The 22,391-nt window shown below is 39.5% G+C and overlaps 1 protein-coding gene across 1 annotated transcript in view; it reads left to right on the forward strand.

Moving 5' to 3' along the window:
• Efcab11 (EF-hand calcium binding domain 11) overlaps positions 1-22,391 on the forward strand; it is a 176,667-nt gene that overhangs the window by 17,779 nt on the left and 136,497 nt on the right. Inside the window, exons 4-5 of the mRNA XM_004649344.2 lie at positions 19,500-19,601; positions 20,539-20,629. Of these exons, the coding sequence (XP_004649401.1) occupies positions 19,500-19,601; positions 20,539-20,629 (193 nt within the window). The remainder of the gene's footprint in view (positions 1-19,499; positions 19,602-20,538; positions 20,630-22,391) is intronic.

Genomic DNA, 22,391 nt, shown 5'->3' on the forward strand with positions numbered 1-22,391 from the left:
TACCCTCAAACAGTCCACTTTAAAGTTACACAGAGTTAAAAGAATTAAAAAGTATATATTATCCTAACATTAATCAAAGGAAAGCTAGAGTGAATATATCAATATCAGATAAAGTTGACTTCAAAAGAAGAAATATTACCAGGGGTAGGGGAAAGTCATTTCACAATGATAAAAAGAGTCAATTTATCAAGAGAATGAAATAGTTTTAAGTATTTATACCACCAATAATGAACAATGTGAATACCTGAAATAAAAAAAAACTATGAAACTGAAAAGAATAGACAAATGTATAATGGTGGGAAGATACAACAATATTCCTATAATAATAAAGCTAGTAGACAATATCAGGATGACTATAGATGAGTTAAACTATATCAACTAACAAACTGGACCTAATTGTCATAAGGTATTCTTTACAGAAATAGCAGATCATGTTCTTTTCAAGTCTTTGCAATACATTTGATCAAACTAATCATGATCTGGATCATTATCAACACATCCCAGAATATGTTCTTAGTGGTAGGATTGTTGTAAAAATCAGTAGCAAAGGAGGTCTGGAAAAGCCTCAGCATTTGGAAACTAAGTAGCACATTTCCAAAAACCTTACAGGTCAAAGTAAAACCCAAAGGGAGAAAGAAAATATTCTGGTAAAATAATAACACTCAGGGCTGGAGAGATGGCTTAGTGCTTAAGTGAGATTCCTGCACAATCATAATGGCCTGAAGTTCTTTGAATTTGAATCTCCATAACCCATGTAAATAACTGGGTTTACTTTCATCTGCAAAAGGGAGAAAAAGCCAGGGGATGGCCCAAGCTCATGGCAAACAGCATACTCTGGTATCAGTAAGAAATTCTAGCTCAAAACATCAAAATAAGAATGGACAGAAGAAAGGACTTCCAGGTAGGATGGTGGCATAGGAGCCACACCAAAGAAGCCTATGGGGGAAATAAGCAGAAAAACAACCAAACAGTGAAGGTGTATAAGAAATTATCAACCACAACAGAGAAGCAGGAGAGACCCAAGAGCATCTAGAGACCACAGAAGCAGGCAGAAGCGGCTCCAACAGTGGCAGTGTGGGCTTGCACCGCCCCAGCCTCTGCCTGAGCCACAGGCAAAACCAGGTGAAGGGATTTTCCACTCAAACTCAAGAAACCGGAAGGAAAAGACAGCAGGGACCAGCTGAGCAGCTTTTGAGGAAGAGGATAGTGGAAACCAGCCATGCAGCTCCCATACAATTTCAGGTACCTTCCACAGCCTCCCCTCCCCCAACTGGTAGTGCTTGCAGCTACCAGAGACCTAGGGAAGGTAACTCAGCTACACAGCACCAAGCACAGGTGATCAGAGCAGTCACTGACCCAGCCAGGCTACCTGAGCCCACAGCTCAGTGAAGGGGGACCCAAGTGGACCCCTCACATGGCTAAGACCAAAGCCATCCCAAAAGGTAATAGGACCTACCTACACTAGGTTAGTACCCATCAGAAAAGCCTGCTATATGGAGAGGGACACACAGTCTTCTGTTCTGGCCACCACAGATGAGCACCAACCCTGATAAGTGAGCACATGGCAGGGGGTGGGTGCTGCAAGGACACATACATGTGCTTTTACCATGCACACACCACATTATACACATACATACATATGAGCAAAAAAAACCATTTCAGTTTTTTTTTTTGTGAGATGCATTGAAAATGGTACTTGGAAAGTAATAGTACTAAAATTCCTATGTTACAAAAGGAGAGTTACAAATGGATAATCTCAGCTTATACTTTTAGTTAACTGCAAAAAGAAAGCTGGGTTGGTAGTGTTGCTCAGTAATAGAGGAAGGACCATCATGTGTAAAACCCTCCATTAGGCCCCAAATGTGTGTGTGTGTGTGGCGGGGGAACAGCATGCTGAGGAAGCCTGAAATAAACAGAAGAAATAAAGTAAGAAACGTAAGAGTGGAAGTCAGTGAGACTGAAAGGAGAAAGACAAAGAAAATTAGGGTTTTTTAAAAAGTAAAACAGAAACCCACACAATAGGGAACAATGACACAAATTACCAGTATATGAATGACAGTTACTTAGGATTTAATGAGGGTACGTTATGAACAACTTTATGCCAACAGTTTATATGGTCAGCATGTTGAAATGACTAGATTTCCTAAAAGATAAAAATTATGATAAATCCCTCAAGAAGTAGGTAACGTGAATTGTCCAGTCTTTGTTAAGGAAATTTTAATTTCTAGTTGAAACCCTCCCTAGGCCCAGATGGTTTTAATGGTGAATTCTATTGGATACTAAAGAAAAAATTATATCAATACTAGTCAAACTCTCCTAAAAACTTGGTTGTATACTTTCTGTTCCCTTTAAACATTTATTACATCTGAATGGTGTTTGTCTGGGAATTTGTATACTTTTTTGCATATTGTAAAATCTTATGTTTTAAAATATTGAAAATGTGAAAAAGTATTTTCTGTATATAACTTTTTTTGTTTGTAATAAGTAATACTCATTGTAGTTTCAGTTACTTACACTTGCTAATAATTGTGTCTTGTTTGGGAAGATTTTATGCCAATATTCTATAGACTACTTTCCTAATGGAGATGGAATATTCTTGAAAACTTAAGCCATCAACCTTTGCTGTTTTACTGAATGACTCACTTACTAAGCCCAAACCATTATTTATTTTTGTGGTATTAGGGATAGAACCCAGGACCTTATATGCATGCTAGGCAAGTATTTAACCACTGAGCTGTATCTCTGGTCATCTAAAATAATTTTTATATTGCAGGAAACATAGTGGTATAATATTTTTAATCTTGTTAAAGATTATTTCATATGTATATATCATATGATAAGATATCTTGGTGAGATTTAGGTTGAAAACATGTTTTTTTGTAAACCCTTAAGTCTTCCACATGAAATAATGACTTTTACACACAATAACATTTTTAAAAGAATAGATGCTTTACATGACCTCCAGCTTAATAACGCTTACCCAGGATTTTAATTTTCTTTTGAAAATTTTCACTTTCAAAATAGTAGTTTTTTTGATGTTTGATTAGTTATTATGTCTTGGTGTAACGTTTCCTGCATTATTCTCCTTAGAGTTTCTAAGTGAATATTCTAGTCTACAAGGAGTTCTGTCTTTTGGCAGAAGGATGTCTCATATTTTCATGTTGATTGGGTTTCTCTCAGGGAACCTTGATAATGGGCAAATTACTCTGTCTGGACTGAGGCCTTCCCCTACTTTATATTTATATGCATTTCTGTTTCATGTGTCTTTCCTGGTATGTCAAATATGCCTGTTGCTGAAGCCACATTACTACTATTCATTACTTGCATAGGTTATCTTATATATGCTTCCTGATTTTGAATTAAGGATTTTTCTTCATACTGAAGAATTTCTTTTCCCTCCCTCCTTTTCTCTCTTCCTTCTTTCCTTTCTTCCCTCCCTCCTTCCTTCCTTCCCTCCCTTCTTCCCTCTTCTCCTCCCTCCCTCCCTCCTTCCTTTCTTCTTTCTTTCTCTCTCTCTCTCTCTCTCTCCCTCCCTCCCTCCCCCTCTCCCTCTCTCTCTCTTTCTTTCTTTCTTGATAGGGTCTCATGTAGCCCAGGCTGGCCTCAAACTCATTGTATAGCTGAAGATGAGCTTTGGATTTTCCTGTCTTCACCTCCGTAGTGCTGAAATTACAGGTGCACATCACTATACTTTGCTTTATGCAGAGCTGGGAATTGAACTGAGGACCTCTTGCATGCTAGGCAAGTACTCTGCTGTACTTAGCTCCACACAGAAGAGTTTCTTTAGCTCTGGAAGAATTAATTGTGAGCTTAACTTTCCTTTTCTTGGTTTAGAAAGATGTTTAGAGAAATGTGGATTCTGAAGGAAATAATTCCTACATTCTTTACCTGTGTGGTGACTTCTTTGTTATAGAATAAACATTGACTTACAGTGTAACTTTACCCACATCCAGTATATTCATAGGTGGTCTTCTCATTCCCACATTTAGTAACATATTACTTAATAAAAGTGATCACCACATGTATTGCCTCATGTGTTTTTGCTTCAGTGTGGGGACTGGGGTGAAATGAAAGAGAAATTCGTGCAGCAGGTTTTGCACTTTCGTCACATTTTAGAATGTGTTTAGAGCTACTCCTGTGTGTGAGTGTCTGCCATTAGCTAAGGGTGGTTTGTGCTAAACAGACATGCAGGTCTGCCACGAATGCTTTCTTCTGTTGTTTTTCCTTCTGCTGTTGGAAAGTGGCTTGACTGGTGGCTGAAGATAGGTCATATTCATGAACCTTTCAAAATCTCCTGCCTTTTATGACTTTGCTAGGGCTTGAATGTGGCCTCCATGCAGAACAGCTGCGCTGCAGTCACGGAGTTCCCTTCTGCACAGTTCAGGTGTGTAGTCCAGAGCACTCCATAGGCAGCACGTTCTCATGGTCTCTCTCAGGCCCCATTCTTATGTGTGATGATGGCTGCCCTATTATGGAACATTTTCTCAAATTCATTATGGCCGAAAGGGTTGCTTCACCTGGAGATTTTTAATACTTAAATAGTCTTCCCTGTGACTCAAGGCTTTATAGCTTTGATGTTGTGTTCAGGGACCTGCTCCAATGAGCAGCTTTCCTTGCATTTAATATCAAAGAATGACTGTCATCCATTTCTCAACCAAATCATTAGGATGCTTCTTTTCATAATTAAAGTATGTTTCAAAAGGTTATAAAGTAAATTAGCCATCTGAGAAATTCAGGGGAGTATCAGAGGAAGGATTGGTTTGGAAGGTTAAGATCAAATGCAAGTGCTTGTTACAATATTACCGAGAAAACCAGCTTTAGACTCCAAGCTTCTACCCCTTTCCTTTTTCCACTCTTCAGATCAATATCAAATTACCTTTCTTAAAGCATTACTTTCTTCAGGATTAAAGGAACAGATTTATAATCAGGGAACCACCTCTCCAACTACCTTCAATTCATGTGTACTTGAATGCAGAGACTTGAGACCACAAACATTTAAGAGAAACAGTTAAATAGCTACCCAGCAAGAAATTACCACCAAACTCTGCTGCTAACATGACTTTTTTTCTATTAGAACTATCCAATCCTGAACCAATTTCAGACCATTAATTCCTTTTCCTTCCTATAAATGACATGAGACACATTCAGTACCTAGTATTTCTCTTGAAGGAAATGAGTTCATGCACAGATTAAATGGCTTCAAAGCTATTGGCTGTCTCAAAGAAGTTAAGTGTTGGTCTTGGATTCTCAGAGAGTACTTATTTTAGTATTCAATTTTCCAAAGTTCTTCTGGTGAGCTGTGATTAGGAATTATTCTCCTGTTATCCATAGCTCTTTTCATGAGGGTATTGTGTAGCCCAGGCTGGCCTCAAACTTGTTATATAGCAGCAGATGACCTTGATATCCTGCTCTTTCACTCTCTACCTCCCAAGTGCGAGGATTACAAGCATGTACCATCATACCCAGCTCTGCAGCTGTTTTTACTTAAAGACTAGCTCATGCCAAGTGTCTGTCCACAGCCCTTTGATGGCACAGCTTTCTGGGTGAGGCCCAGACGCACATCCTGTCTGGACCCTGACTTAGCTACTTCTGAGTGAGAGTTCTGAAGATATGTATACTATACTGTACTTCCAGCTTGCAACAATTCCTGAATGCCAAGTCACACTTCCCTGGAGCCTCTAGTACTCTTATAAATGGGTCATTTCTGTAGAAGTTCCTTTTGAAAATTAAGAATGTGAAGCTCAATAAAGCTATTATAGAAACAGGGGTGAGATGGCTAGAAGAAAAGTGCATGCTGGGATGATTTGAGAGCAGCCTGAATGAACACCAGAAAGATGCTAACAGGTGCTTCATTTTGTCACATAGCCAGTAAGTAAATATAATAACAATTGTTTGGGGCATCTCAGACAAAGGAAATATATTGATAGAAGGAAAAATTTCCATTTTTTTAAAGTGGCAAAAGATCACTGATCAAATTACTTTCTGCATATAGGATCATTACCTTTTTTTGAATGTTTTGTTGCAATTCTTGTTCATAGTTTCTCTCAGTAAATAGTATAAAAGAAGAGACTGGAAAGATGGATCAGTGGTTAAAGATGTTTGCTTGCAAAACCTAACAACCTGGGTTCAGTTCCTCAGTACCCATGTCACACCAGATGCACAAAATGGTGTCTGTATCTGGAGTTCTTTTGCAGTGGTTAGAGGCCCTGGCACACCCAAACTTTCTCTCTTTCAATCTCTCTCTCAAATAAATAAATAGTTTTTTGAGACAAGCTCAGTAGACTGGCTGTTTTTTTATATGAGAGAACAAGAGTGAATGAGAGAGAGAGAATTGATGTGCCAGGGCCTCCAACCTCTGCAGTCAAACTCCAGTCACATGCACTACCTTGTGCACATGTGCAACCTTCTGTGCTTGCATCACCTTGTATGTCTGGCTTATGATGGACCTGGAGAGTTAAAGATGGGTGCTTAGGCTTTGCAGGTAAGTGCTGTAATCACTAAGCCATCTCTCTAGCCCTAAATATGTATATGTATGTGTATGTGTATGTGTATATGTATATGTATGTGTGTGTGTATATATATATATGTTTTTTAAAAGATGGCAACCAGAAGAGACCTAGACAAAACTCTTCTGCCCCTTTTTTCTAAAATGAGGAAACTCAAAATGAGGGCTTCGGAGTCCAGTCATCTACATAGAAGAGAAGTAAAAGAATTTACACTTGGCATTTTTTAAACCTCTGTTTAAAATACTTTCATGTAAAGTATATTTGCTGTTTATGGTTAATAATTACAGCTGTATGTAGAGTGTGATGAACAATGTGCAGTGAGTATTTAATTAACTCTGGGATCTTGGATGATTCCCTTTTGGTGAGTTGAAAATAACATGAAGCTTAGAGAGGTTAAATAATTTATCCATGGTAGCAGGACTCACTAGCAAGCAGCAGCCCAAAGTGATCTGACCTGAAACCTCTCTGTCATGACCAACTAACTGGCATACCCCTTTCCTTGATTTTTAACAGTGTCATGGGTCATATTTGTAATTGTGACAGAATTGAGGCCCGTGATCTCGCTCCTAAGAAACTTAATGAGTGGAAATTAGAAGTGGGGTCAATATAGAAATGGCAAGTTGCCAAGTTCTGTGTAGTTGCTTGTAGCTGATTTCAGACTTGGTTCTGAGTACTTTTGTATCTAGCAACAAGCACATACAGTGGTCAGTATCCATACAGTAAAACTCTTGCTAGAGAGGTGTAGTCTTCTCTCCTGGGACAGTTCTATGCTGTCTCATGAGGGAGAGAAGTATGACTTGACATCATTGTTCATGGACGGTTAGTACATGTAGTTGTGAATTTTGTAAGGCTGCTCCTTAAACTTTCTTCAGTATAAGTCTATGTTTAATACCAAATCAGATCAGGATAATTCTGTGAAACTTACAGGCCATAGGACCTAAGTATATGGCTCTCAGATGATTTGCTTCATTGTGGAATAAACTGCCGGGCACTTCATGAGTAATGGCAGACAGGATTTATAGAGGTCTTTCTGCTTCATGCTAAACACTGTAAGTAAGAACTAAGTTAGCACTGTCCTGCTGGATCCCCCCAGTGTTATCTTGGTTATCATCCTAGATCTCTATACAACATGCCTAACCAAAAATCAGGACATATACTTTATAGAAGTTTGCTTTCACTAGATGACTAGATTGCCTTTTTTTTTTTGTTTCCTCCCCTTTTAAAATAACATATTTTACTGTCATGCTTTGAAAAAAAAAGACTTTCCAGGAACTTGCTTTTAACCTTCTACTTTGAATGATGGAAAAATCAAAGAGATTGATTCATTATAATGGTAATTATGGGCTATTGCACTCAGTCATGCTAGTCAGTGTAAGTTCAATTGAAAAATAATTTGTGGATGATTAGGTTAATGGTCAGTCACTTGTTTCTTTTATCTATTATAGTCTTGTCTGGCTCTTTAGTTGAGTATTAAACAGAACAATTTCTTAAATTTAAATTTCTACTTTCTAGGCTTTGTAGTTGTGTGAGTCTTAGGATTTTGAGCTCCTAGTTAAGAACAAAGATCAAAGTATGGCATAGGTAAAGGTTTTTTTTTTTTTTTTTAAGTTTCAAATCTTTTTATTTATTTATTGTGGGCATGCTTAGTGTTGTAATCAGGTTCACATTGCTGGTAGAAAATACCCGACTAAAAGCAGCTTGTGAGGAAAACTAAACGTTCATTTTGGCTTATAGACTTGAGGGGAAGCTCCATGACAGCAGGGGAAACATAAGGTGGACAACAGTAACAGGAGAGTATGCCAACATTGGTAAGAGGAAGTTGGCTATAGTACCTATAAGCCCACCCCCAACAATACACTTCTTCCAGGAGGATTCAATTCCTAAATTGCCACCAGCTGGGGACCCAGCATTCAGAACACCTAAGTTTATGGGGGATACCTGAATCAAGCCACCACATTCTGCCCCTAGCCTCCATAAACAGATAACCATATATGATGGAAAATGCAATGCACTCATCCAACTTTAAAAGTCTCCATAGTTTTTACCACTCTCAATGATGTTCAAACATTCCCCAAGTCCAAAGTCTTTTAACTGAGCCATAATGCCAAAAATAGACCAAAAAGCCAATAATGTCACAGAATAAACATTCATACTGCAAAAGATGGTATTGAGCATAGCAAAGAAAAACTCAACCAATATAAAATTTAAACAGGAAAAACACCAAACTCTGTAGCTCCAAGTTCAACAACTCTAACCAGTAACAAGTCTCAAAGTCCAATAATTCTTATCAGTGACAAATCTCTAGAGTTCCAATTTTGCCCCTCCAGCTAGGCTACTCACAGTCCTAGAAAACTTCATCCAGTTCTGACTGGCCTTCTTGGCAGCCATTTCATAGTCCTGGCATTTCCACTGGGTTTCCACTGCAACCAGTGGTTCATCCTAATGACTCAATAGGGTCTCCATGCAGGTAATACAAGAAGCCTGCTTCACACTGCCCATAGCCATTTCCAAAATACACTACAATGTTGAAAATTCAATGACCCTCTCTTTCCTGCATATATTATACTCCATAATACCAGGTGGGCTACCAACTTGTTAATCTACGGGGGAATAAAGCAGACTTTGAAAAATGGGACATTCCAAAGAGTCTGCATTCTTCCTGTTATCCCAGTGCAGGTCAGCTGACTCAATCTCTTATACAATTGCAGCTGAACAGGCAGCAGTTTTGGCGCAAAGATTTCATTTTTCTGTGCCATGTTCCTCTGCTCACACACCAGTCCATTTCTATGTAATGCAACCCTGCACAAGTTCTCAGGACACAGACATAAGAACAAGCCTCTCTCACAAACTGCTTCTAGCCCAGTCCAGGCAAAGCTTTTTCTCACCCTTATAAGACAAACCTCAAAGTCCATAGTTCTTACTATGGTCTTTCAACTCTGACCAGAATGGTCCATCAAGCTATACTTACAGCACTGCAAGGAGCCTCCCAGGCCAAGGTTTCAAGTCCTTCCACATTCCTCTTGAAAATGACCTCCAAAAGGCCAAAAGCCACACAGTCAGTTTTCTAGCAGTAAATATCCCACTTTTCAATGCCACCTTTACTGTTGCAGTCAGGTTCGCGTTGCTGGCAGGAAATACTCATCCAAGAACAGCTTCTGGGAAAAACAAAAAAATAAAATGTTTATTTTGGCTTACAAACTCAAGGGAAAGCTCCATGATGGCAGGGGAAAACAATGGCATGAGCAGAGGGTGGACATCATCTCCTGACTAACATAAGGTAGGCAACATCAGCAGGAGAGTGCCAAATACTGGCAATAGGAAGCTGGTTATAACACCCATAAGCCTGCCCCCAACAATACACTGCCTCCAGGAGGATTTAATTCTCAAGTTGCCAGAAGCTAAGTTTATGAGGGACACCTGAATGTAACCACCACTTAGTATGGATACATCATGTGTTGGTACATCCTTTCCCTTGTCCCTGACCCTTTTCCGCTAGGGGCCCTTATCCATGGAATTGCAGGTATTCCTCATGGGGTTGTGGGTTATGTATTGTGAGAGCAGCAGTCAGTTACTGGGGAGAAGCAATATCTCTGGGCATGATGTCCCAGCCTGGGGCTCTTAAAATCTTTCTGCTTCCTCTTCCGCAAAATTCCCTGAGCTGTAGTGGGTGTGTTTTAAGTCCACTTCAGTGATGAGCTCTTAGGTACCCTGGATCTCTGCTTTTGTGGGTGTTGAGTATCCTCAGGGTCTTTCTCCTTCACCCTGGCACTGATTGTCAGGTTCCCCATGGAAGCTGCATTCTTGGTCATCTCCCTAATTCCGCTGTGTTTTTTGCTGGGGCTTGGCTGAAGTGCGAGGGGTAGTTTATCTTCTTGGGTCTCACTACCTTCTGAAAAAGAAAAGCAGATTCTCCAATGGAGAGTAAAATCAGCACAGGTTAAATTGGATAAGTGTTATTAATTTAGGGAGAACTTAATGGGTATAGTCCCTCTATTAGCCAAAGGTTACTGAGAGCTTGACACTGGAGAGCTTAATCTTTGTCTCCATAGGAGTCAGACCTGTTTCCCAATTCCAGATATGGGTTCCTTCTACTGAGTGGATCTCTTAGCCAATGAGAAAGCTATTGGTTCCCCACCAAGGCTGTGTGCCACTATTGCAGTTTTGTGTACATTTTGTCAGGGTGTTTCTTTCTGAGTAGTTTAGACCCCTGGACTAAAAGTTTTTAGGTTTCCTTTACTCTCTTAGTTATTTTCTATAATTAGGAAGCTATGAAAATGTTGATATTACTGAATCTTGAAATCAAATCAAGGACTAGTTGTGGCATTTCCCACTGATGTTCACTCATAAATTTTTTCATTTTCCATTTCGAGAATGGAGAATGTGCTTCATTGTAGGAACAGGAAAGAATTAGGAGACAGACAGTGACCTAAGAACAGCTTTTGAAAAAGTATGTCAGGTGATAGAGAAGGTTCAAGAGATATTACTACTTCCTTTATGGCAGGATGTTATGCCAATACTATAGGCAAGAAAAGTTCCAAGATTTCAGAGGCAAGGGATGTTTCATTCCTGGAGCTGGGTATTGAATATGGGCAAGATATGAAAAGGCAGCAAAGCAGAGACAGGAAGGCAGTGAAAGAATGCAGAGAGATGCCACCAGTGGACCTCTTTGCTTTGTTTGGCACCATGCATTCAGACTTCCTCCATACTCTATTGCCATGAAAGCCCTGGATGTGGTGGAGACTCCCGCTGTACCTCATTTCCCCTCCACAGCTGATGGAATGAGGCAGGATATACTCTCTTCTTTGTAAGGGTCCCTTCTGCACACCACCCTTTCAGGTCTTTCTTGTAGACTCTCTTCCCCTGCAGGTATACTCCTAGATCTTTGTCCTTCTCCTTACAACCCACCAGCATCCTCCCCATTTCAATGTGGATGCCCAAATATCTCATTTCTTAAGCTATTAACAAGTATCTTCATATAAACAGTTCCCTCCCAGGAGACTCACAGCCTCTTGCACCAGGGAAGAATGTGGCTGGTTCATAATTGTAAATGAGCTGTGCTTAGCCCACTATATGCTCTTCTGATGGGAGCCAAGAATTAGGAAGAGGGTTAAGAACCAGTTCCCTGAGAAGGAAGAATGAGGTTTTAAATTTCAGAATAAAGTAAGCCTTTGCACTACTAATACCAAGGAACCTTTGATGCTTTATGAACAGGAGATGTTCACAGTAAAAAGGCAATGATTCCTGTCCATGTTCGATAGAAATAAGGCTTTATTGGTTGACATTTCTCTGTTCTGCTCTAACCTTTTTTTTTTATAAAAAAAAACAACACCTCATTTCCCTCTCAATGATACTGTAAAGACTGATTTCTTCCATTAGAGTAGATTCTTTTCTCTTTATTCCCCTACTTTTCTATAGCATATGGAAGAAAATATTAGTCCTCAGAATTTTCTTATCCATTTTGCTGACAACTCATCATTGTTGATGTCATTTTCACCTTCTGTCTTTATAGTCCTTTTATGCAAACACATTATGTCCCTTTTACTCATTGTGGCCTCCAAAAGTCATAATCTTAATTTTATTTCAGAGGCCAGACAAGGCTTATATTATGCTTTTTTTCAAAGGCCACTTCATCCACTTAAGCCCTCAGTTTTAGGCATTTTCAGGCCTTGGGAAAATTAATAGATGGCACAATAAACACTCTCTCTCTCTCTCCCTGTCTCCCTCCCTCCCTCCCTTTCTGTTTTAGCTAAATCTAGGCTCAACTTTCCAGTCCAAATAACCTGGCATTTTTTTACTGTTTTCTCCTTCACTCTTCCCAGGTTTATTACAGTTTCTAATTTGAGCTCACTGTGATAGCCAGACACTAGACTACTTCATTTTCAAGAGGATTTCTCTGTGTGTACTGACCCTGATGCTTAGAACTGTGAACCACAAAAACATATACATAATGGAACTTTCAAGGAAAAATTATATAGTTTTATTGGACTTTTTGAATGCATTCACCCCTGCAGTGAAAGCTTATTATCCTCCTAGGAAATGGTTTCAAAACAAAGAAGTAGAAAAATAATAACCTCCCTAGTCTCTCGCCCTATGGCATATCTATATTACATGTATTAAGTAGTTTGGAAAGTAAAAATAAACATATATCTTCATTATAAAACATAAAATGAATTCATTTTGTTCAAGGGAGATGGCTCAGTGGATAAATCACTTGCCACCCAAGAGTGAGGACTTGGGTTCTAAGCCCCCAGCACCCACATAAATGCCAGGTGGGCAGGGCAGTCTGCCTGTAATCTTAGCACTCAGGAGGTGGAGACAGGGGATTCTCCAGGGCAAACTGGTTAGCTGGACCTAGCGTAATCCATGATCTCTGGGTTCAGTCAAAAGACCCTGTCTCATAAATAATGCCTTGGAGAGTAATGGAGGAAGACACTCTACTCTACCTTTAGCCTTTATACCATCCCCCACACACATTCACAAGCAAAAAAAAAAAGAGTTTATTTTGCCAGGATAATTTATAAAGTGGAAGGAATATTTTCCAGTTGTGTGCAAAATACTTAGACTTGCAAAGGCAGGAAGGATTTACAAGAGTATTGGTCCTCGTTGTGGTTTGTACTCGAAATGCTCTCCAAAAGCCATGTAGTGATGGCCTGGTTCCCAGCCTGTGTGCTGCTGGTGGTGGGGCCAAGTGCAGCAGTGGGAGGAAGTCAGCTCATTGAGGGCATACCCTTGAGAGGGATATTGAGCGGCTAGTCTCACCCTCTTTCCCTTTCACTTCTCTGAAGTGAGCAATTTCTTCCTCCAGGCACTCCAGCCATGATGAAATATGCCACTGCAGGCTAAAGTGGTAAGACCAGAGACTGTGGGATGCAATCTCTGAAGCCAGGAGCCAAAAATCTATCTTTTCCTCTTTTCCATTGTTTGTCTCAGGTGTTCATCACAAAAACAAAGCTGACGCAGTCTTTAAACCATGGCCCTCAATCTTGGGTCTTTCGAGGACATTCTCAGCACCATTACTAGACAGAGAAGTATGAAGAACCCAGCCATCTCCCTTCAAACCAGAGAGCTCTGCTATTGTCTCAACTACACATAGGAATGTCCTGTTTTTAAAGGGATTTTTGCTCACAGAAAAATGTCTAAGTACCCAGTTTCTGAATCCTTTCTATAGGCATATTGGTAAACACAAGAAAACTCATAGATCTTTGCGGTCCCTGATGTTGTTGAGACCCAAATTTGTAGTTTCAGTAGTATGTTTAGGTAACTATTTTAGTTGAACAGCGTACTGAGAGAAATGAATGTTGTATTTGAAATTGGAATTTTCCAGACACATCCTTCTACTCCAGGGAAGACAGAGATAATGCATTTCTCTTTGGGTATGAAATCTATTGTAAATGGAATTATCGAAAGTCATTATGAAGTGGAAAGTTTTGAACATTGTGACAGCAGGTGGAGCTAGTAGTAGGAATTCTATTCTTAGGCCATTTTAAAAGCAGCAAGCTATATCAAGCTTACATCAACATGTTTGTGTTGCCAAGCTTAGGAATAGTAAATTATTAACTATTAGTTTTGGAAACTGATCATATTGTTATTACAACAGAAGAGTCATGCTGAATGAAAATTCCGTGTCTCCAGAAGGGAGATTTGTGTGTGTCGCCTATAAGGGCACGCTGCAGAGGGAATGGTAACACAGCTAAATATGTGCTCAGAGCCTTTAACCCCTAGTGTACTGACTTGAAAACACAAGAGATACAAGGTACACATGACTCTGTGGGAAAATAGTGTGGAAGAACTTGGTTACAAGTAGAGAGTTATTTGTGCTATTTCATTGTTTTTCATTTTAAGTGGTAATAAACATACAATCTAAGTCCATGTGCATTTTCTCCTATTAAAAACTAAAATCCATTTGTTTTTGACAATACAAATTATAAAATACATACCTGAATATGTTATAGCTTTAAATATGAATGTGTTATTTGAATATATAATTTAAATTTTTTTGTTACTTTTATTTACTTGAGAGTGAGAGAGAGAGAGAGACAGGGGGAGAGAGAGAGAGAGAATGGGTGCGCCAGGGCCTCCATCCACTGCAAACAAACTCCAGACGTGTGCACACCTTTGTGCATCTGTCTAACGTGGGTCCTGGGGAACTGAGCCTCGAACCGGGGTCCTTGGACTTCATAGGCAAGCGCTTAACTGCTAAGCCATCTCTCTAGCCCTGAATATGTAATTTAAAAGATACCACTATTCATGTTTTTTTTTCATATGAATCACATATTGAACCACTCAATGATGCTCTGCCCCCCCCAACAATTTCTCTAAATTAGATGCAGTTATAAGAGCAGACATTATGTACACATGTTCTTCCCTCTGAATTTTGGTTTCCATTAGATTATTATGTATTAAAAATAGAAACTTCTAAAATGCTGATCTAGTTTCTGACATTATTTTTCAGGTGACTTAAAGCACATATCTTAATGCTTTTTTGATAAAACCTAGTGATACCTCCTGTTAATTTTTTAAAAATATTTTTATTTATTTATTTATCTGAGATAGTATGATACAGGAAGAAGCAGATAGAGAGAGAATGGGTGCACCAGGGCCTTCTGCCACTGCAAACGAACTCCAGATGTATGTGCTACCTTGTGCATCTGGTTTACGTGGGTACTGGGGAATCAAGGCTCGAACTGGGGTCCTTAGGCTTCACAGGCAGGCACTTAACCACTAAGCCATCTCTCCACCCCTGTTCATTTTTTTATTTGTGACATTTTACTCATTCAGTAAACATGTAAAGAATGCTTAGTACATGGTAGGCATCATACTAAATCCTAAGGATGAAATTTTGGACAACATAAAATATATCTCAGTTAGACATGTGACCAATTAACTGCCATGGAGCCTAAACTGTCCTATGTTCTGTGAACTCTGGGCTGCTGGTCATAGCAGAGGGTCTCAGCAAAGACATATCAGAGGCCTTTAAAGCAGAGATCATGCTTCAGTTGCTTCTGGCAGAAGTTAGAAAAATTTACTGGAGAAATAAAGGAAGAGGTGTTTCTAGGCAGTATGTTTACACATGTCAGGGTACAGGTGCTAAGAGCCTAAAGTTTAGGGGAATCACCAGGAATTTTTCTAGAGAGATTGGAGAAAGACTGTGATAGAATACACCATCATCAGTGAATAAATTATTCAAGATTTTCAACAACTCTAGATGCTGTTTAATTTATTACCTTTTGGAGTTTATGAAACTAAAGTTATGAGTCTGATCTTTGGGAACATGCATGACTAGACTCAATTTCAACCTCAGCTAGCATTTTAAAATATGTTCTCTGGTCACAAGGTGATTAGATGGGAATGGGGCTGCATCAATCTCTGTCCTTAGCGACTACAGGAAAAAACACTGCATATGCTAATTCAACACAGCACTGTCAGCCCTCTGTATCCAAGAGGATTCAGCCAATTGCAAATGCAATATATTTCAAAAAGTCATCTACAAAGTGCACAATGCAGACTTTTTCCTTGTCATTTTTCCTAAACAATACAGTATGATAATTATTTACATTTATATTGTATTAAATATTATTAGGTATCCAGAGATGATTTAAGCATAATATAGAAAGATGCAGAAATATATGAAGAGATTGCATATTTTATAAGGGATTTTAAGCATCCTCAGAATTTGGTGTCCTCTGGAGGGATCTTGGAACCCATTCCCCATGTACCAAAGGACAACTGTTTTTATTGACTTCCTGCTAGACACTGTAGTTGCTGGCAGATATTTCTCCTGACTCCCTAACTTAGTTGTACCCCAAACATTGGACACTTAGCACATCCAGATTACAACTCTTCTTCTCACCTCCAATCCTGTTCTTTCCCTTAGTCCTTCATCTCTTTAACTCCTTAAGCCACCTAATACTCATTCTAGAGTCTATGAGTTATACCTGACTGCCACATCTGGGATTCAAGAAGTTGTGTCCTTTCCATTCTAAGATCTGACTGGATGCCTTCCACGCTTCTTCCACTGCCAGTTCCAAAGCAACTGTGTCTTCTGCCAGTAGGAGACCAACTGGTTTCTCTTTTGATGTTTTTGCTTTCTCTCCAATTGCCTGAAAGTTATCTCAGAAATTTATATCAGATCTCATTGCTTCCCAATTAAAATCTTTCACTTACTTCCTATTGCAGTCTAGGTAAAGCCCACCTTTCTTCCTTCAGTCCATAAGGGCCTGTGAGTTTGGGCTCTGCCTCCTTCACCTACCCTGTGCTATATCCCTTCCTCTCTCTTGCTCAATTCCATTCTAATCACATGGCCTCCTCTCATTTACTGCTTTACCACCCAATGGCCTTGGCATGTGCTATCCCACTGCCCATCTTGTTCTTTTTCTTACACTTTGGCAATTTGTACTATTTTCATGGTTTAGGTCTTAGCTTCAACATTTCCTCTTCTAAGAGCCTTCTCTTCCAGTCTATGCTACAAGAGAATTGCTGGCTTCCTCTTTCACCAACTCCCATTTCTCCCTCCTTGCATATGCCACAGTTTTCAAGATGTGTACATTTGCAGCTGAACTAAGCTGGTCTTTTCCCTTGAACTAGAACCGTGTGTTTTCTCTCTTCTGTTTTATTACCAGAGCTTCCTATAGTACTTGGCACACAGAAGGACTTTACAAATTATAAAAGCATCACTTAAAAACAAGCTACCTTTATTATTATTCTACTTTTTTAATATGTATGGCTATGTGGTATGTGTATACTGTATGCCCATGTGTGTGCCCAACGTGCCCATGTACAGAGGACAGAGCCTACCATCTTGTATGCTTCTGTATCGCTCTTCTACATTGTTTCCTTGAGATAGAGTTTCTCACACCCAGTTTATTTACATGGGTATTGAGGCTCCAACACAGACCTCAGGTACTCGTGCTTGTGGGGCAAAGGGTGTTACTGGCTGAGCCCACTCTGTAGCCCCTTTAAAAATATTTTTATTTTTATATAAATTATAACAGCTTATTCTCTTTTATACCCTCATCACAGGTCCAGTTACACTGGAGTCTTCCTGGGTGGGGTTATGGTATTCACTATGGGGCCATGAAGGTCTCAGTCAGTCCCTGTGGGGTAGCAAGTGTCAGTGCCTCAGTATATTCCTACTCACTCTATGGCTCTTAAAATATTTCTGCCATGTTCCCTGAGCCATAGCAGGCCTTTTGGCAGTCTGATTTAGCATTGAGTTCTCTGTGGCCTCTGGTTTTCTGTTTTGATATTTTGCTTGATCACCATGTTTGTCACAATCAACCTGGGGCTGGTTGTCAGGCTAGCAGTAAGAGCAGTGTTCATGTCATCAAGAGAGAATGGGCATCAAGAGAGGGCCTCCAGACACTGCAAACAAACTCCAGACACATATGTGCCACCTTGTGCATCTGGCTTATGTGGGTCCTGGGGAATCAAACCTGGGTCCTTTGGCTTTGCAATTGCTTTAACCACTAAGCCATCTCTCCTTCTCTCTGTATTTTTAAAAAATTATTTATTTATTTATTTGACAGAGAAAGAGAGAGAGAGAGAGAGAGAGAGAGAGAGAGGGAAAGAAAGAAAGAAAGAAAGAAAGAAAGAAAGAAAGAAAGAAAGAAAGAAAGAAAGAAAGAAAGAAAGAAAGGGCACACCAGGGCCTCCAGCCACTGCAAACAAATTCCAGATGCATGTGCCGTGTTGTGCATCTGGCTAACTTGGGTCCTGGGGAATTAAACCTGTGTCCTTTTGGCTTTGAAAATACCTTGACTGTTAAGCCATCCCTCTAGCCCTCTCCATGGTTTCAAAGTTAAGCTTTTTCTACCTTCTGTCTGGACTGCCCCCTCTCCATTTATTGGTGTTTATATCTTACAGAATGCTAGCCAGAATAAGAGTTTGTATGGAATTGATTCAGGTTGTCTCAACTTTTGTGTAGTTCCTTCCTTACCCCTTCTTGTCCACTTTAAGCTCCTCTCCCACTTCCTATGTTCTGTCCCTCCCCTAACCTGCCAGGTAACTCCTCTTTCTCATTTCTTCTCTCTCCTGATCTCATTCTAGTTTTATGCCTACCTCAAATAAGAAAAAAAGCATGAGAAATTAAGAAAATTGTTTTTAACATTTTTAAACAATTTAAACTATTATAGGAAAAATACTTGGCTCAGTAGTTACCTTCCTGAAGGAAGTAGTTACATGTGGTTATTATATGATTTGTGGCTTTTTTTTAAAACAGGATGATAACTTTTTACATAGAAAACCTGCATTATAAAAAATGAGTTTCTCTTTTTGTATATTTAGGGCTCAGTTCACTAAAATGTTTAAATTCTTGGCTCTGCTCCTTAAACCTACTACAAAGATCACATTAGAATTCATTTTAATAGACATTGTAAGCACAGTATCCAATCTCACATCATCATGCTGGGCTCTTTTATTATGAAAGTCGCAGGAAGCTGAGCCTGAGGCTGCCGAACACATTGTGGGGTGTATCCAGGGCTGGGGATGGTGCCAGCTCTATTGTTTATGTAATATTCTCTCCACCTTTATCTGTGGCATGCAATTGGTATTGACTTTTGAGAAACTACTTCTTTGACCTGATCTCCCAGCTGGAAAAAAAAAACCTGCTGGAATGACATCTGGCTAGAAAAAAAAAGGGCTCAAAGAAGCATAAGGAAAGAAAATTATGAGACCTTGTTTAATAAGCAGTCATGCACCTGTCTAAGAGCTGCTAGAGAGGGCTAAACTTTTCAAGGTCACCATTCCTTCATTTTTTGAAAAAGCTCCAGGAACCTCAGGGTGTCTTTAGTTTTCACTACTGATTGCCAGGGTTGGACTTTCCCTATCATGTAGCACCAAGTTGTCTTTTTGTCTTAAAGAGTAAATTATTCATGAAATTAAGGTAAAAGTTAAGTAATTTGTAATATTTATCACTGTTCATATCTGATTTATTTTTTCTTAAGAGAATATAGTCATCTTTGACAAATTGTCCCCCCCCCCACCCGCAACTTCTAGGTCTATCACTTACGGAGTTCTTAAATATCATAAGGAAAAAGAAGGAAGCACAGCTCTATCGGAATGAGATAAGACACATCTTCACAGCTTTTGATGTGCACTGTAAGTGTTTGTAAAGTCACTAAAGTGTTTTGATAGAATAATTGGTGTTAAGGAATTATGAATGGGACTACAAGATAGTCAGTGAATTAAATGTATAAAATACTTGGAAGCAAGTGCCTTTAACCATTTAGACAACTTTCCAGCCCTGATACACAACACACAAAGATCATTTTACTGTATTCTTTAGCTCTTACCATGGGTGGTAGTGGGAATCTTCTTGTCTTGTATTTTAAGTTCTTGACATGTACCGTGGATGAAACAATATTTATAGTTATATGATTGGTATTTATGTACAATACCTGTGTACTTACATATTGTATCTATGTTGTAGTGGTGACAGCAGAAAGACTGACCATGTGGGGAGATAAGCCACAGCCACCTGTGGACATGTGGAGACATCTCTGCCACAACTGCTACTTAGATCCACACGTGATTTGAAGAATTGTTTCCCATAGTGTGTGGCTGCAGACCCCATGCCCCATAAAGCATACAGAGGATGACAAGATTCATTGTCCTTGCTCTTATTTCCCCTAAATATTAACGTATCACCAGTCTAGTATCAAGCCAGAAAAAACAAACGTGAATTGAAAACTGACATGTTTTGGCAATTCACAAGGACTCAACGCTTAGTGCCACTATTAAAGTTTTTTCTCTATGTAGTCCTTTTCGTAGGAGTTAGAGGATCAGTGGGTAGAAGAAGAAAAGCTGACAATGGCCTTCAAAATTATCTGAGACTGAGCAACTAAAGAGTAGAATATTACTACAAGATGCTTAAAATCTTCCATGGTGATTATCTCAGATTACCATACCTGAAAGATCAACTCTAAATTACTGCCTTTCTCCTAATAATATATTGAAATTAAATTTCACATTGTGGCTGAAATAATACTTCATAGGATTTATAAAAGTGAGTGTTTTGTATTTTGTTTTCAAATAGATTGTGGATTTTTAACTCTGGAAGATTTCAAAAGGGCATTTAGTCAGGTGGCTCCCAAGTTACCAGAAAGGACTGTTCTAGAAGTATTCAGGTAAGGCACCAAGATCTTTACACCCATCCACCTTTTATTTCCCATTTGCTTTTATGAACTTTTAGTCTTACTAAGAACTTACTTGTTCTGACTTTTTACTTTTGAACATTTCCAGAATCTCACAGTGTAGTTTCACGATCCAGGAGAGATGTGTACTATTAGCCCTGAGTCCAGCCATCCTTTGACAGGGCCTCTCAGAGGAGCAGGAAGATAGAAGAACCATGTATTCATTAGGCATAGGTTATACACGGGTCTCAAGTTGTCTGGAGAGAAAAGGTGGTAGCACCGAATGTCAGCCCCTCATTCACCAGTTTTCCATGCTGCTGGTACAGGTTTCCATTTATCAGTGCTCAGTAGAGTGAATTTCAAGATTATGTTACAAAGTTCTTCTTCAATGAGCAAATGGCTTAAAGGCAGTTTGTGTTAATAGTCTGCTAGTATACAGGCACTGGCAGATGTAAGAAAATGCCTCAGTTGTCTCCACTCTGACACCTAGCATGAGCCTGCCATCAAGTGTCACTTCAGTACACAAGTGACAGCTAGGGTACTCAAATACTGAAAGATTAGAAAATGTATAAAAATAGGCAACCTGGGACCCAATGGTGATTATCAGTGTGGAAGGATCCAGGTTCCCTGTTGCTTGTTGCTGTGGCTGCCTTAACACCTAGCTTCTCTTTCTTGCTTGAAGATGGCTGCCCAAGTTACAGCCATGAAGTCTAAATTCTAGATAGTAGGAAAGGAGACAGATAATCTTCTTCACACACACATATCATTCCAGTGGCCAATGCTTGGATTCGAGGCTGAACATATCTGCAGGGGAGCAAGGAAAGGGCAGAGAAAATGCAGGCTTTGCTTTGGGCAACCATGTACTCATTAACAGGGGTTCTAATAGTGAGGGAAGGGGGGAGGGAATGAATATTGGGGGACATCTGGCAGATATTCCTATCTGGGAGAAAAGTCATTTAATGAAATCTGGCCAGAAACCAGCTCTGCTCAATAGAAATGATCAAGCAGGTTATTTGAATAAGACTCTGCTCGCATTATCATCAACACTGACATATATGCAGTTCATTTGCTGTGTGGTGCATAAGCAAGCCACTGAGCAGGCTGTTGAAGGAGAGCAGAGATGTTAACACCAGATGCATACAAAGTGCTACAGGCCAGCACAGGTGATTTTGTGAAGGCAAGTTCTTATGCTAGAGTCTTTCTCTGTATTCTGTGATGAGATGGTTAATGAAAGTCAGTATATTTCCACCACAGGGAAGTTGTTTTATACTAGAAGAACCAGACATTGTAACCCATTTCCCTTTTACAAAAAAACGAAGTCCAGATTTACTGACCTCTATATGTGTTAAATAGCTATAATAGATGCTACCTTGTAGAAATTTTTGAAAAATATTTTCCCAGACTGGGGATTAACCTAGGGTCCATGTATGCTAGGAAAATGTCCTTCTGCTGAGTCAAATCCGCAGCCCCCCTTTTTTATTTTGAGAAAGGGCTTCACTTAGTTGCCTAGGTTGGACTTGAACTTGCTCCTTCTGAACCCAGATAGGCCTTGCGCTTGTATCCTGCCTCAGCCTCCCCAATAGCTGAGAGTCCAGGTCTACACTACCGGGCCAGGATTAAAAACACATACTTAAATATAACCCCTCATGGTAGAAACTATGGTTAAAACTTTGTATTAATTACTTTCTGGTGGCTGGGACAAAATACTTGACAAAAATCAGTTTAAGGGAAGAATAGTTTAATTCAGCTTACAGTT

Source organism: Jaculus jaculus, chromosome 7 (assembly GCF_020740685.1).
Source record: "Jaculus jaculus isolate mJacJac1 chromosome 7, mJacJac1.mat.Y.cur, whole genome shotgun sequence".
NCBI lineage: Eukaryota > Metazoa > Chordata > Mammalia > Rodentia > Dipodidae > Jaculus > Jaculus jaculus.